Below are 16,627 nucleotides of genomic sequence, written 5' to 3'. Positions count from 1 at the left end.
TTAACGACGAAACAAGACAGACTGAAATCCAGGCACATATACTTCAAAAATCCTCGATACTTGTAGACTGTTTTCCTGTTTTGTTATAACATTGCACATGCGCAACCAAACACGGTGGTGGCAGATCGAGCAATGTCAATGAAAGCATGAATTTTAGAAACGGAGCGTTTTTGTAGAAACCGATGGAAACGAGTCGATGTTACGTTGTTACTTTCTTGGATTTACTATCATTTATCTACTGGGTTTTCATAAAGATGCAGACGTTGTGCACTCTGTATGAACGACACACGTGTTCGATGTGCATGTGAAGTAAGGCAGCACTGTCTGTGCAAAATAATCCGGATACTAGTATCTTGGAAATTCTTTCAAAGAATAAATATATTTTGTATTTCATTGATTGTTCTTTCCTTTATTCTGTACAAACATTTTACTACAATGTGTAGTTCATGTATTTAGAAGTCCGTGCAACCTGAATGCCTCGATCGGAAAGCAACCGACCGTAACCTTCTCCACCGGTATATATACCACAGTGACAGTAGAGGAGCGATCAAAACTAATATGGCGACCAAATGCTTTTATGAATTCATGTCAGCTTTATTAATACAGAGTTATAATTCTAGTTTTTGGTTGACGAATTCTGTTACATCTCCCTCAACATAGTCTGGGACTTTAAATGATACTGCGGGACATTCTCCTTTGATATTTTTACAGATTAAGTTTTCAAGAGAAGCAGTTTTTATTATGTTGAACCCAACCTCCCCACCAAACGTAGAAGGTTTCCAGTACTTGGGACTACAAATTGGATTGGTCATTAGACCCTTATAAGAAAATGGAGAGACAAATTGTATAACCGTAGCCGAAAACAAAGAATCAAATCGAAGTCTTTTCTCCAGCATCATTCCTACATAAAATTCCACAGCATTGATATCACCATAGAATTCTTCAAGCTGCTTTGCAAATTTCTTTTCCCCTGAAAGAAAATGTATTTTCATATCAATATTTAAAAGTAATGATCTAATATTTTGTAGAATTGATAACCTAGCATAAAAGCTGCACTGTAAAATGATGAAGGCAAGGACCATTTTTATGCCGACACAACAAAAGGGTAGTTTGTGGAAAGAATTCGATATTAGTAGTAATGCAATCATACTCTCTCAACATTGGGGCGAATCTTGATAAGGGGCGAAATACGCGTTCCCCTATGTACAGTTGTTTTGTAAACAGACTCTGTACATTATTTCTACCATAGAAAATATCGTCTAAATGATCGGAAAATTACTCTATTGCATTAATGACTTTTATGATACATATACTTAATAAAACCATCGTTTTACAACGTACATATAATTTGATATAAAATCGAATCAAGCAGCTTACCAGTCAGTTCCTCAAAAGACTTGAAAGGCTCCATATCAAATCTCTTTCTGTACTGATTGAATGACTGCATCCTTAAGGTGCGGCCATGTTTGAGAAGATCCAACACAACTGGGATAGTTACGCGGCCATGATTACGGGGACCAACCTAAAAATGGATTAAAAGAAAATTCAACTGCATCTGAAGCTGATAATTTTTAAGGAATTCCATTATACTAGATGTCATGTACAACAGTGTATTCAACTTATGGACTGATATTCTTTATATTTATACATTACTAGTATAATGTTAGAACATATGGAACGGGGATAGATATGGATATTTCGTACAACAGAATCAAATCCTAGATAGTCGAAATAAAATGACTTTTACTTTGATAGCTTCAATACTAATTTTAAAATTAATGTAGACATATTTTTTATCAGACAGTGTTTAATACTTATTTTTAAAGTCAATCTATCGATGTGTAAACTATAATTAACACCAAATGTTTATTTACAGACAGATAAACTGATCATTTCGTGCAGTCTGTTATTTTTATTAGGTTATTGAGGGTTTCGAGTGGTCGATGAAATGGTTAAAACTGGTTAAAACTGGATTGTGTAGATTTGAGCCCTGTCAGTATCAAAAGAGTCGTGAATAACAATTTCCTTAATAAAAATAGAGAGAATTTTACTTAGTGGATGTTAATATAGACAGATAAATTTAATTAAGCATTCGTAAACTAAAGTGTACAACCTTTAATTATGGTTTTACAAATGAAAACAAATCGTTAACTATAGTTAACGGTTCGTAAAGTAAAGTTTTCAGTCGATAAACTTTTCTTGGCTGAGTCGGTTAAAAACTTGGATGGGGGTCTTTATATCGTGTTAAATAAACCAGTTCCAGCTGTACATGTATATTACATGTAAGATACATGTCCAGGTGATAAGGACATTTCTTTTATAAGGCCAGGTGATAAGGAAATTTCTTTTATAAGGTCAATTGATTTAAGCATTTTACATCATTATACTAAATACATTTATCTAACAAGGTATTCCTTTTTGAAAGAAATATCTATAATTTATTTCATTCAATCGGTGTATTATATTTTTGAATGATATAACAGTATTTAGGCTATAGTTTTGGCTGTCCATTTTCCGTTCTAAATTGAAACTAACCAGATCGCAAAAAGTCACATTAAAAAATTATTATGTAAATATCTGTTGATAAAAAGTTATTAAAAATATTTATACTTTATATGTGATGTAGGGCTTCATTTTAAAGCTACACAGGAAGTTTGAAACCAATTCGCTAAACCATAACCAAAAAACCTTCTAGAAAATGAAGAGGGACCAGAATGACGGACAGATCACGTTGAAGAACCTAGTTCCTCCCCCCCCCCCCCCCCCCATAAAAAAAAATTTACATGTAGGGGACTACTAAGAATATTTTTCTATGCTCTTTTGAACAAGATCTTAAGAATTTGTTTACCTATATATTTCTGGGACATATTTTGAACTTTATCGGATCCTTTCCAGACCGTACATAGCTGATTATAGCGAATTTGATTCTATCATATGTAAGAAAGCTGAGTTTTGATATGGATATGCAATAATGTTTGCAACTTGAGAACGAGAAAAGAGAATGAAAAAAGAAAGAAGGAAAATTAATTACTAGTCCGGCTCTCTGTTTTATCATAGAATCTACAAAGTCTCGCATTCCATGTTTAACGACAATCTCTGGGTGATACAGGAACTCTTTCATGTTGTATATAGTTCCACTGATGTTAAACTCGTCCGGCACCAAGGGATGCCAGTGATAAACATGGTTGAATTCTAAAGAAATTCTGTTCTGATACTGGAAGTCTTGTCCAAACAACAGCTCGGGTTTAAAAAATAAAGGAAAATTGAAGTTGGTGAGATGGTTTGAATAATCCTCTACGACAATCTTAAGAGTTTCACCTATAGAAAGTACAAATGAGACATTTGAGAACACAAATTGTAAACGAGTATCTTTGATGTAAATTAATGATAACCTGCACATCTTACTTTTATAAACGCGTGGTTTCACTATTATTCAATTAAGATTAGTATTGTTTTACTACACCCAAGTAGTAAAGAAATGATTTCTTGCCTACAATCACCAGCTTGGCAGTTTGAAATAATCTCTCATCATTCCATTCTGGGTGCTCCTTTTTCAGGATGTCACACACTCTGTTATGTTCTCGTAACCAGATTGTGGAATACATGAACAGCCCTGGTACAAGACCAAAGAAGGAGTGCCCCAAAGCAAACCGATTGGTTTTTTTTATCTCCTTTGGATATCTCATTGGAACATCAGCTTCAGAAATCAAAGGTGGCCACTCTTCATCATTTATGATCTTTAAAAATAACCAAACACATTTTTTATTTGAAAAATCAATTGTATCAAACTTCGTAAAACTGAAATGTATCAACAGATTCCAAGTACCTGGACTTTTAGTTTTCCGTCTTTGAAGGATCTGAGGTTATTCTGAGAATTTCGATCTTCTCCGTATATATTAGACGCATCTACCTGTAAAATGCCATGTTTAAGAAGATAAGATACTGGTGTACACATTTATAAATGGATTACAAACGTGATGCAATTTGTACCACGTTTAAGCCAGAGACGCTTTAATTTTGAAAAATTGAGTTTTCAGCTGCATAACTAGTATTAAAAGCAATTGTACACTATCACTATAAAGAAGTTAATATTTGTTTTGTACATCTTGAAACAAACATTAAAGAAATACTTTTCTTCTTACACAAATTAATCCATTGATTTCACCATTAATTGGTTTGCGACGTTGCGACGGTGTCGATGTAGAATATTATAAACAAAAATATGAGAAACATGATATGGCGTATTCCAATTCAAATGAAATTGATTAACTCGATATATGAGGTGCGTGTTGGAAATGTTAGGATTCATACCCCATGGTTTCCCCATTGAAACTGTGGCCCTTTCTTAAGGTCAGTTTTGAAGACCGTATGCGTAAAGTGCTGAGCAAAGAAAGGAAACAGAAGATTTGTTCCAATAGGTTCGGGAAGGAATTCCTTTCTGGTAAAAAACGCTTTCACAATCTCTTCTGCTGGGGGTAGCTCCTTCTTTCCTTAAGAAAAATATGATTTGTATCAGCTGAATAAAAAGCTGAAATTTTACCTTATAATGTATTTCATCTTGGATTGCATAAATTTGATAAAAGATGAACTATGAAAACACTTTTATGAAACAATTGGATACAATGTGGCAATTATTGATATAAATACATCTTTTTACCAGAAGCAAACTATTGAAGGTCTTTCATAATTAGTTTCGACTATTTTAAAATCAAAATATTTCAAACCATGCTCGAAATTTGATTAAATCACAACATTTTTAAATAAGGAAAGGATTTTTTGTTTCGTACCATTTGATTGGAAATAACAAAGTTTAGTTGTAACACGCTTTTTGTTAGCTTAAAAACTACTTTTTACCAATCGCATTAAACAGCTTGCCTCTATACGAACTATGATTGAAAATGTAAAAGGAGCTTACTTTTCTAATTTATAGCAAAAAACAAGATTCAATAGCTACCAAGCAATGCTCTTATAACTTGGTAGATACATTTTAACGCTTTTTATTGAGATACTGAGTAAAACGACTCAATCCTGATTTCATTGGGTAGGTATTGAATTTATGAACCTTTTTGCCCACGCTTAAATGACTTGCAATGTCACGGTATCAATTCGCATGGCGTAATTTTAGAATTACCTATAGGTAATAATTGAATCATATAAATACACTAGATAGCTATTATTTTTTGTACTAACTAAAATACATCGTATTAATTCGATAGATATTGAATTCGTTCCTTGTATAACAAACCCCTTATCAGTCACCTGAATTAAGCTATGTTTTGGATCCATATTGCATTTTGACAGTGAGTAATAACTTTGTCACATACATTACTGCAGTATTTAATTGGTCATGATGTCCGATTAGAAGTATTTTAGTTAGATAATCCTGAATAAAGTATTCAGGGTATTATACATTGTACATCTTTCACGTTTTGATCGGTATGAATAGTCTCATTGACACAACTTTTGATCCAAAGATAACTAGTGGGTATTGTATTTTTATGCAAAAAAAAACACATGTCTCCCCTTCTCCCAAAGGATTGTAATATGGGGCAAATTTAATAAGTGAAAAAGAATGAAGTCAGCTATATGTTAGATATCATCAATATATGATACAGTTTAGACAACTTGAGACACAAGATTGGTCAAGGTCAAAAAATTATGGAGGCGTGCACTCCTTCTCAATACAATCTACCTATGTTCCAAGTTTGAAGCCTTAATGTCAAAAGGTATCCAAGATACCACCCAGACAAAATTTTATTATTTTTTCTTAATTTGACCTTGAGTAAAACAAGGTCAAGGTCAAATATTAATCAATAGTACACCTCAGTGTATTATAATTGTTCTTTGTGTAAAGTTTGAAGTCCTTCTGTCAAAGAATATTTAGGAGGTGAACAATGAAGTTTTTTCTAATTTGACCTTGAAATAATTTTTTTAGGTCAAGGTCAAAAATTTTTGTAAGGTTCAACTGGACTATATAACATCTATGTATGATACAAGTTAAAAGATTGTATGATTAAGGAGTCTTGTGTTATGGTCTGGACTATATTTTTTATAAAACGCTTGACCTTGAAGAAGATAATAGGTCAAGGTCAAAAATTTTGATGGCGTGCACTTCTTCTCAATACCATCTACCTATGTTCCAAGTTTGAAGTCTTAATGTCAAAATATATCTAAGTTACCACCCAGACAAAATTTAATTATTTTTTTCTCAAGTTGACCTTGAGTAAAACAAGGTCAAGGTCAAATATTTATCAATAGTACACCTCAGTGTATTATAATTGTTCTTCGTGTAAAGTTTGAAGTCCTTCTGTCAAAGAATATTTAGGAGGTGAACAATGAAGTTTTTTCTGATTTGACCATGAAATAAAATTTTAAGGTCAAGGTCAAAAATTTTGGTAAGGTTCAACTGGACTATATACCATCTATGTATGATACAAGTTAAAAGATTGTATGATTAAGGAGTCTTGTGTTATGGTCCGGACTATATTTTTTATAAAACGCTTGACCTTGAAGAAGATACCAGGTCAAGGTCAAAAATTTTGATGGCGTGCACTTCTTCTCAATACCATCTACCTATGTTCCAAGTTTGAAGTCTTAATGTCAAAAGGTATCTAAGTTACCACCCAGACAAAACTTAATTATATTTTCTCAAGTTGACCTTGAGTAAAACAAGGTCAAGGTCAAATATTTATCAATAGTACACCTCAGTGTATTATAATTGTTCTTCGTGTAAAGTTTGAAGTCCTTCTGTCAAAGAATATTTAGGAGGTGAACAATGAAGTTTTTTCTGATTTGACCTTGAAATAAAATTTTAAGGTCAAGGTCAAAAATTTTGGTAAGGTTCAACTGGACTATATACCATCTATGTATGATACAAGTTAAAAGATTGTATGATTAAGGAGTCTTGTGTTATGGTCCGGACTATATTTTTTATAAAACGCTTGACCTTGAAAAAGATACCAGGTCAAGGTCAAAAATTTTGATGGCGTGCACTTCTTCTCAATACCATCTACCTATGTTCCAAGTTTGAAGTCTTAATGTCAAAAGGTATCTAAGTTACCACCCAGACAAAACTTAATTATATTTTCTCAAGTTGACCTTGAGTAAAACAAGGTCAAGGTCAAATATTTATCAATAGTACACCTCAGTGTATTATAATTGTTCCTTGTGTAAAGTTTGAAGTCCTACTGTCAAAGAATATTTAGGAGGTGAACAATGAAGTTTTTTCTGATTTGACCTTGAAATAAAATTTTAAGGTCAAGGTCAAAAATTTTGGTAAGGTTCAACTGGACTATATACCATCTATGTATGATACAAGTTAAAAGTTTGTATGTTTAAGGAGTCTTGTGTTATAGTCCAAACTCTATTTTTTATAAAATGCTTGACCTTGAAAAAGGAAATAGGTCAAGGTCAAAACTTTTGGCGGCGTGCACTTCTTCTCAATACCATCTACCTATGTTCCAAGTTTGAAGTCTTAATGTCTATTGTTTCCCTGCATCAAAACAATTCTCGCCATCAGGTATTTCAGCCACCTGTTGACTTGTTAATGTTTTGTTTAACAATTTACGGTTAAGCATGCACTTTTCAGGTAAATCGGATGTTTGAAAGATTATCAATAACGACGATTTCATTCAAGGATTTCCATCGTATGTATTCCGTTATGGATTTATTGTTTGAAAAAAAATATTTAAAATGAAAATTTGTACCGTAAATAAGATCGATGAAATCTAATATAATTCAGAACAATTGAACATTTTGCAAGAATACACGATCAGGACCTATTGCATTAAATACTAAAATGAATTTGCAACAATATCCTCTAAACCGGATGTTGCCTAATCCGGCCATTTTTTTTTTTCAGAACCACCCTCCGCCGGATTAGACAAGTTTTGTTGTGTATTCGCAAAATAATCGACATAAAAGGGTTTTGCGTTATTTCGCCGCGTGTTTAAACTGGCCCCTTACGTCGAGGCTAGTATCATTGTATTACGACTTTGACATCTGTTTTTTTTTATATAATCTATTATAACATATAAAATATACAGCATGACTATTTAAACAAAAATAAAGCAGTGTACATTTGTTCATTAATAGTTTTGATGTTTACGTTGTTTATAATCATTGCAAAACATGCAGGATGAATAAACTCAATCATTCGGAGGATGAAACCCAACGGTTTCCTTTTTTAAACATTCCAATGATGTATTTTGGGGTTTTTTTGTATGCCCCAAATTTATTTTTATTTACTTTGAATATTTATGACGTTGAAAGGAGAGCACTTCCGTTTAAATACGTCTATAAATTTGTAAGATTATTCATTAGGTTTGCAAGGAAAATTATTTGATACTGTAATGGCCGACAAATCGGAACATGCAGCTTGAAGAAATTTCTCAACTTATTATACCTCGAAACGTTATTTCAAATCAGGCACCAAACAATGAAGGGAATGGAAATATTCGGCGGATCCAAATGTTAAAATATTCTTATGATAAAAATTGGTATTTATGGCAAACAGATTAATCATTTTTTATCTCTTAAAGATATAATCGCACCTGTGTTATGTATCCATCTCTTTTAAACTCTTTGTAGCCAAATCTGTCAAAATTCGTGGTCGTTTCACCCTCTTGTTGCAACCCCAAACCCCGCTGAAATGTTCACAATCGATGCGCTGATGAACGAAATACTCGACTAGAAAAACTTGCTGCATGGGCCGTCTAACATTATTAATTTTAATGATGAATTCAGAAACTTTTACATTTCAAAAAGTGTCATTTTTTGTTAAGTTACAGAAACATTGTCATTCATGCACATAAAATTTGTACAAATTAAGTTATAAGTTATTCAACCAGTGTTTGAAATTTGAGACCGTTCTTGAAATATTTGGGAAAGAAATTTTAGGGGTCATCCTTTCATCTTCTTATCGGGCCCGTGTAACAAATTTGAGCCATTTCCGAATAAATGTGTGCACAAAATCGTTAATAAAAGAATGCAGGTACATGTAACGGGAGCTTTTAACACGGGAGCAGGGAGTGCTTTAAAACTCATATTTACATGTATTAATTTACCTTGTAAAATTATCAGTCATAGGCATTAGATAACTGATATTGCCTGATTGGCGAATTTGATTTGCCTATTGACTCCATGACATCTACAATTTCGCTTAGTTAAACGCACACATTTTAAAAAAATTGTATATAACACTGGCGTCCGAAGCAAATTGAAAGTGGGGGGGCTAGACTAATCCTCAGAAATATTGAGAAAAAAGTAATTCCCAAAATCATGGAAATCCTAATCCGTGGGGGGGGGGGGGGGTGGGGGGCTGGGCTGCATCTGAATCCAACTTCTCAGTCTTTCAAGGTATATTTAGGAACAATAATCTTTCCTGCGAGAAAAAGTGTGGTGGGGGGGGGGGGGGGGGCTGAACCCTCTATCAGGCTATGTGTGTAATGGTTAGGTATAACTTTGCAAAAAAAGTGGGGGGGGGGGGAGGGGGGGGCTAAGCCCCCCTAGCCCCCCCCCCCCCGGTTCCGACGCCTATGTATAAGCATGTACTCCAATCAGGTGTTGTACTTTACAGAACGTTTTTAACGCGATCGCCGAGCGCTTCTTTTTGGGGAAGAACAGTCCTAATCAGACAGCAAATACATAATACAGCATACAGACGTTTTTATTAATATAATTATATATAATTTATGAATAAACTATTTAAGTGTGCTTGAATATGCAAATTTTAAAGCCAATTCGATTTGTATTAGACAATTAATCTACTAAGTCTAGTGTTCGCTACTTGATCTTCAACTGTCCGAATACAGTCAAAACTTTTACAATGAATGTAAATGTACATTACATTTTTAAAACTCACATATTCTTTCAGAATCAAAAAAAAATAATTTATAAATGAATAAAATCAGCAATGAGTTTGCTTTTTAATGAATCTGACTACCACTGAGAAGAGGTTATACCAATATTGTGACCCTTATTCTCCTTTAAATCCATTCATTACTTTCCAAATGAAAGCTGAATACTATGATACTAGTAAATAACAACACATTGTGTGGAATTAGCAACGACACGCTGCAGCTATTTAATATTTGGCATATTAAATGTACACACACATAATTATGACATAAAGTTGGATCACATGATTTATTTATTTTAATAAAATAATTCTGAAAATTTAAACTTTCCGCTGTACGTGTCGTCCTAAACTGGTATTTAACACCTGAGCAATTCTTTATATAGCCTTGCTAATAAACCGGTTCTTAAGAACCAGGTGACACAAACAGGTATTCGAATGAAAATCTTATATATCCGGATAATTAATTCATTATTATACCAAGTAGAAATTGATTTCTGTCTAATTCGTCCCTCAAACGAAAGAAATCATATTTATTTTACGGCCTGAATGTAAATAAAACCTCAACTTGTTTAAAAATGGTTTGTTTTATCGTGCCCGTACCTACCGCAAGCATGTAACATTGGACTTCTTAAGCTGCCTTATCTCGAACGCTTTTTGAATATATTTCAACTTTTACTTACTACATCCTGCTTAACACACACTCTCTCTCTCTCTCTCTCTCTCTCTCTCTCTCTCTCTCTCTCTCTCTCTCTCTCTCTCTCTCTCTCTCTTATAACTCATAAAAATTCTAATATTTTGTTAGCCAAATGAAGTATCACATTATCATAGATATGTGAATATCGCCTATATTTTGTTGAAATTGGTAGTGTAATGCATTTAATTCTCAGCAGCAAAATGTCACAAACGGACACAAGTGAATTTATTTACATTTCAAATCGTACGACTGTAAAACGTACAATTATATTATATTCATTGATGGCAGCTTTTTTTCCCTTTATTATACGAACTATGATTTAAATCAATGGTTTGATGCATCGTTAACCAAAATGGGCATTGGAATGTGTGATAACGTATAAACACGAGAAGCATGTGTCCTACAGTGAATCGGCTGTCCACTATAGCGCGGCATCTCCTCGGCCCGTGTTATGAAAATGTACACTCAACGTGGTGGGTTTGAACTGTTAACGTTTGCAGTTTGATAACTGAATTTTATTTTCCAACAATAAAACTGTTTCATGACATAGACAAGAACACAAAGAACGCCTTTTTTTCAATGACAGCCATACTATCTATTTTTTTTTTTAATTACGAGAGCAAAACAGCAATACTTCGTAGGTAATAATATAGTCTTTTTTTATTGACTCTTTAATATCGTTAAAATCTGAATTCATTGTGTTTGCAGCTACATAAATAAACCCGTTTGTGCATTACAACAATGCGTATATCTTGTGTATTGGATAACGGCAGACCGCTCGCTAGTCCAGCCGCGACCTATTTTCTCGGCCACGGGCAAGGATCGGATACGTTTAATTGTTTACATACATGAAGCTCGGAATACAGCTAGCTAGATTTTAAATGCGACTCAAATACATTGCATAGAAGCAATTCTTATACACATAATATATTTCCCTAGAAAAGAATTAAACTGTTTAAACACTTTCCGAATGCAAGCTAGTACACTGTCTATGGTATTAGGTAAAGGTATAATCTTTTTTATTTACTATTAAAATCATTTAAATCGGAAGTTTTGTGTTTGCAGCTACATAAAAAAAAACCACGTGTGCATTACATCAAGACGCAAATCTTGTGTATTAGAAAACGGCAGACCGCTCGCTAGTCCATTCGTGACCTATTTCCTCGGCTGCGGCAAGGGATCGGATACGTAATTGTTAACATACACAGTTCGGTATACAGCTAGATTTTAAATGCGACTCAAATGCATTGCATAGAAACAGTTCTTTTATCCATAATGTGTTTCACTAGAAAATAACTAAAATGTTTTAACACTTTCCGTGTGTAAACCGGTACCCTTTATGTCAGTTATACGCACAAATACCCCGTTTATTTGCCAAATAAAACACAAATACATGGTAACAAGTCTGGCTTTTTACACTCATATTACGCAATACCCGAACAAAATATTATTGTAACGACATTAAGGGTGTTGTTTACTCAGGGTTTGAGTTCTCAAATTCCGATTGTTATAAAGTTCAATGTAATGTGTAAAATTTGTTCTAAACACAAAAAGTATTTATGAAATGAATTATTATTGACAAAACATTCAATATTTTTACTTTAGTGTGGAATTAGGCTCAAACAAAAATTGACTTTTAGCCAAACAGAGGAAATTCGGACTAAATTTTGCAGATTTTGTTTTCTGCTAAAAGTTTATTGGCAGTAGTCTATTATTAAAAGTTAGGATTTTATATTTAAGTCTATGTAATTTTGCATATTTTCCGATGGTTTTACCTCACTTATTCATTAAAATAATCTTATGGCACGAATTATGAAAGTCTTGAAAAATGCTTAAAAACGACAAAAGACACCATATCTCAAAATTTTGATCATTGACCTCATGTAAATTTTATGCCAACAGAATAAGGACAATATACGTAGTTTAATACCATAAATGTGTTTGTATTATCATCATTCAATTTTTTGTAAAATTGGAGCAAAAATGGGTAGGGATTTGAAAACTGATAGAGGAATTTCGGACTGGTTTATTTCTTAAAATTGTTGCTGAAATATTAATGCTGTGTACTTATTTAGTGCCACTACGATTCATAAACTGTATCTTATTTTTTAAAGTGTTTACTTATTTGTAATATTTTTATAATTAAGAAAATATCAATCGTAGAGTAAAATTTTATGGGATTTTTCTTGATTTTTCAATAAATATTCAATGGCCATTAACTCAAAAAGTAGGTCATTGACCTACTTTTCTGAAAGTGAAAAATAACAATACAAGCAGGGGTCTATAACACACAATAGATGGTTTTTCATTATCATCAGTGGATTTTTTTTTCATTCTGAGTAAACGTCATCCTTAATAAGATCATAATGAACAACTTTTGCCGCGACAGCCATATCGAAATCTTAACCGCTTTTGAGTTATAAAGTGAAAACTTTGAAGGGTTCTAGGTCCTTAATTTGAGGGGCCAGCCCCTTTTTCTAGGAGTCAAACAAAAGATCTTGTAAATATAAATTTTTGTTCTTCTACATGTCTTAACAAAATATTTGTGAGAAAAAAGATAATCTAAGAAAACCAAGCAAAATCACAACGCTTTTTTCATCTCATTTTTCGAGCCCTACCGAGCTTTAGCGCCTTTTGTGCCTGAAATTTATTAATGCCTTATTACATATCTACAATCTTTTGTCTATCATTCCTGAAATTTTGAACTAAATATCTTTTATAGTTTTTGATAACTCTCTTGGACAAGCCGACACTCTGAAAATCAAGAAAACGTCGATATTTCAAAAACGGAAATGACGTCATCAACCAAAAAAATTTCCGATCAAGTTTAAACTAATGTCAATAAGATCTGCAAATTTTATTAAAATCGATCAAACAGTTTTCGAGTAATCGCTGACACAAAATCGGTAAGAAAAAAAAAGGAGAAGAATGAGAAAAAAAACCCGAAGAAAAACAAAAGGTCTTCCGTTGGAAACGGAAGACCTTAATAAAAAACAATAGAATAACAAGAGGGTCTTCCGTTGAAAACGGAAGACCCTAATAATAGGGAAAAAGAAACCGAACGAAAACAATAAGGTCTTCCGTTGGAAAACGGAAGACCTTAATAAGAAGAAGAAGAAAAAGAAAGTCGACAAAAACAATATGTCTCCCCTTTGAAAGGGGAGACATAATAAAATTAACAATGCACAACGCAGTGTTGTTCATTGTTACCGTGCATCGAGATGCCAAGTAACAGAGAACATTTTCAAATGAATCTCGCAAATTGCTACATTTCAAATACAGTGTGCCCTAACATAGAACACAGAACCTCTGACAATGTGGTCACAATCAGGTAGAAGCTTTATTGCCCATCATTATAATGAACATAGTATGTCATGTTTTATCATCTTCCCCTATAGATCCCCAATACTATAGTTCAATTTTACAATGCATTAGTAATTTTTTTTAGATTTTACCCCATACTCCCATAGGTGTAGGACATTCCTTTGGTACCGGGGGCAAGGCGCGGGTGAAGACACTGTAGTTGAAATTGGCTTCCACTGTGATGTAATCGTGCTCAGAGGTATACGGTGGTGGACTTTCTAACATAGCTGCCCGCACTAAAGGGAAAAAAATGTTAAATAAATTCATTATATTCAATTCAAATATGCCATTATTCTTTGATATGTAACGGTGGTCGGTTATTTCGGCCCACTAATTATCCTGGATTATCACAAGATACTAGAGATTATTATCAATAACGAACAGCAACAATATTTCAGATGTTAAAATGACTTAGATTTATTTTATTATATTTAATGAACAAATACTGAACAAAAACAAATAACAAAAATAATTTAAGTAAGCAACAAAATGCAAGGGAAATGTAGTGGATTATAAATGTATTTACCTACAGGACAGATTCGACGATGCTGACTTTATAATGTTAATAATTAAGATCTCTGGGAGAATATAAATAAATAAAAAGGAGACAAACTCCTAAAGACGTCCGTTAAGAAAGAAGACAAACAACCGAATGCTCCAGGGAGCGGGGAGGAAACGCCCGGTTCCCAGACGATAGCACCCGTGACGGTTGTCAATAACCACGCACTTCGCCCAAGAACCAAGAGAGATAACTCTAAACAAAAAATACAATTCCGCTACAGATACATAATAGGTTGCAGTTATCTGGTTTTCCATTATTAATTATTGAAAGCGATGTTGAATACTGTATACTAGGTTTCCTGCTTCCTTTGAAATAATACCACAATATAAGTTCTGTTTTTCCTTGATCCACTAATATTTGGCATGTCGCATGAAATGGGCATGGGTTTAATATGGATATACACAAAAAATCCGTAAAAAACAATACAATTTTCAACCATCAACAAAACAATGCTCAGAGCTGTTAAAAGAGTGGATCTCTTTTAATATAAGCTTAATAGCTATCGGTTCCAAGGTGCGCTTCTATTTCGTTGGATCATCGTCGATTTTTGTTGAGAATTCAGAAAATGTTCGTGGAATGTCGATGAGGTATGGTGGTTCAATGTTGCTATATTTGGTAATCTAATCTGATGTATGTTAAGTATTTTGCAATTTATGTTTAATATCTATACATGTACGTAAAAAATCCTGTGATGAGCCATATAATTAACTCGGTTTGGTTGTAAGATAACTTACGCGAGACGGAACTACCATTATACATGTTGAGACGGATTAACCCTTAACAACCAGGACACAGTTAAAACCTTGAAAATTAGCCGGATTTAATAATAATCCGGTTTTCAAAATAAACCACCTATTTTTTGCACTGAAAATTACTCGAAAATAGACTGTTTTGAAATATGGGGTACATGTACTATGTGAGTGGTAACAGAAAGATTTGTTGAGAGAAACGCGGACTAATTTGATTTAAACCAAGTTTAATGTAATGTTCACAATAAACAAAGGATCTATGTAATGTTGAAAGACATGCTGTAGAAGGTGTTAAATTGTGTTAAGGTAGTATATTCTCTCGATACTTGTAACAAACTTTAAATCAAACTAGCAATCAAAAAGATTAATTATGTTGTTTTTATTCAGAAATATTTACATTTTCTAGAGTCATTGACTATGATAACACAACCAATCAATTTTTTGATGTATGGCCCAGTAAATTTCATCAATGACTATTTAAATATTAAAACGCCACCCCCCCCCCCCCCCCAAAAAAAAAACCCCAAAAAACAAAAAGAGCTTCTAAAAGACCTCTTTGTTGGAAATAGAAATGCAAGTTAGATCATCATTTATTAAAGAAGTTAAAAAATAAAAAAAAAATTAAGTTTTTAATAAAATTTTCAATATAATTTGTATATCTAGATACTTTCTATCTAAAGTATGTCTATGGATATGCCTTACCGACATAAATTGATCTCATCACTGCATTAGCAAGAAATGGAACATTGTTGATAATAGTCCAGAACCATTTATTAGATGTCAGAAATCTGTGGAGTGTTTCATGGCTAGGCTTAAAAAACAGTTTGATCCGCTTCATGAATGTAGCTAAAAAAAAAAGAGTCGAGATAAAGTTACAAGTGGAAGTCTTTGGGCACTAATTAAAGTAATTAAAGAAATCTCCTAGAATAAATTTCTGAATTCAATTTATTGATGTACTTTGAACAAGAATAAAAGATTGGTTTGTTTCATTTAATTTGTTCCTAAAACCCTTAATCTAGAAATAAAGAGTGTTTCCACATTTTCAAAAAAGTGAAAACCCGTCACTTTCATCAAAGATGTATCCTCATTTATTTAACTGCTGTATAGAAAAAAATCATTGGTTTGATTCTGCGTTTTCATTAAAAAATGCAGAATGATGTCCATCATCACTTTCGAGAATTGGATATCAAGATATATATATCATTTTAAATGTCTTACGAATTTCACAGTGTTTGCCATAGAAGTCCAGATTTGCACAGTCGCAGTAATAATTTTCTCCTTGGGTCATGCATACTCCGTTGTTTTCACAAGGGTATGAACAACAAGGGTTATGGCCACCTGAAATCACAAATTTCCGTGAGTTAGAAGTTTAAAAAAATATTTACAAGAAAATAAGAGAT

General features: G+C 33.1%; 1 protein-coding gene across 2 annotated transcripts in view; it reads right to left on the bottom strand.

Annotated features, from left to right (window-relative positions):
* Window positions 1-601: 601 nt before the first annotated feature.
* LOC105337232 (prostaglandin G/H synthase 2) overlaps window positions 602-16,627 on the bottom strand; it is a 30,396-nt gene continuing 14,370 nt past the window's right edge. For both annotated transcript variants that reach the window (XM_034446779.2, XM_066075425.1), the window contains exons 3-11: window positions 16,446-16,565; window positions 15,930-16,073; window positions 14,009-14,152; window positions 4,312-4,490; window positions 3,827-3,910; window positions 3,491-3,737; window positions 3,032-3,318; window positions 1,378-1,522; window positions 602-970 (exon numbers count right to left, since the gene is read on the bottom strand). In XM_034446779.2, coding sequence (XP_034302670.2) covers window positions 609-970; window positions 1,378-1,522; window positions 3,032-3,318; window positions 3,491-3,737; window positions 3,827-3,910; window positions 4,312-4,490; window positions 14,009-14,152; window positions 15,930-16,073; window positions 16,446-16,565 — 1,712 coding nt within the window. In that variant the 3' untranslated portion in view covers window positions 602-608. The remainder of the gene's footprint in view (window positions 971-1,377; window positions 1,523-3,031; window positions 3,319-3,490; window positions 3,738-3,826; window positions 3,911-4,311; window positions 4,491-14,008; window positions 14,153-15,929; window positions 16,074-16,445; window positions 16,566-16,627) is intronic.

Source organism: Magallana gigas, chromosome 2 (assembly GCF_963853765.1).
Source record: "Magallana gigas chromosome 2, xbMagGiga1.1, whole genome shotgun sequence".
In the NCBI taxonomy this organism is placed as follows: Eukaryota; Metazoa; Mollusca; class Bivalvia; order Ostreida; family Ostreidae; genus Magallana; species Magallana gigas.
The sequence above is the reverse complement of the archived record's forward strand: the minus strand, read 5'-3'. Positions and strand labels throughout refer to the sequence as shown.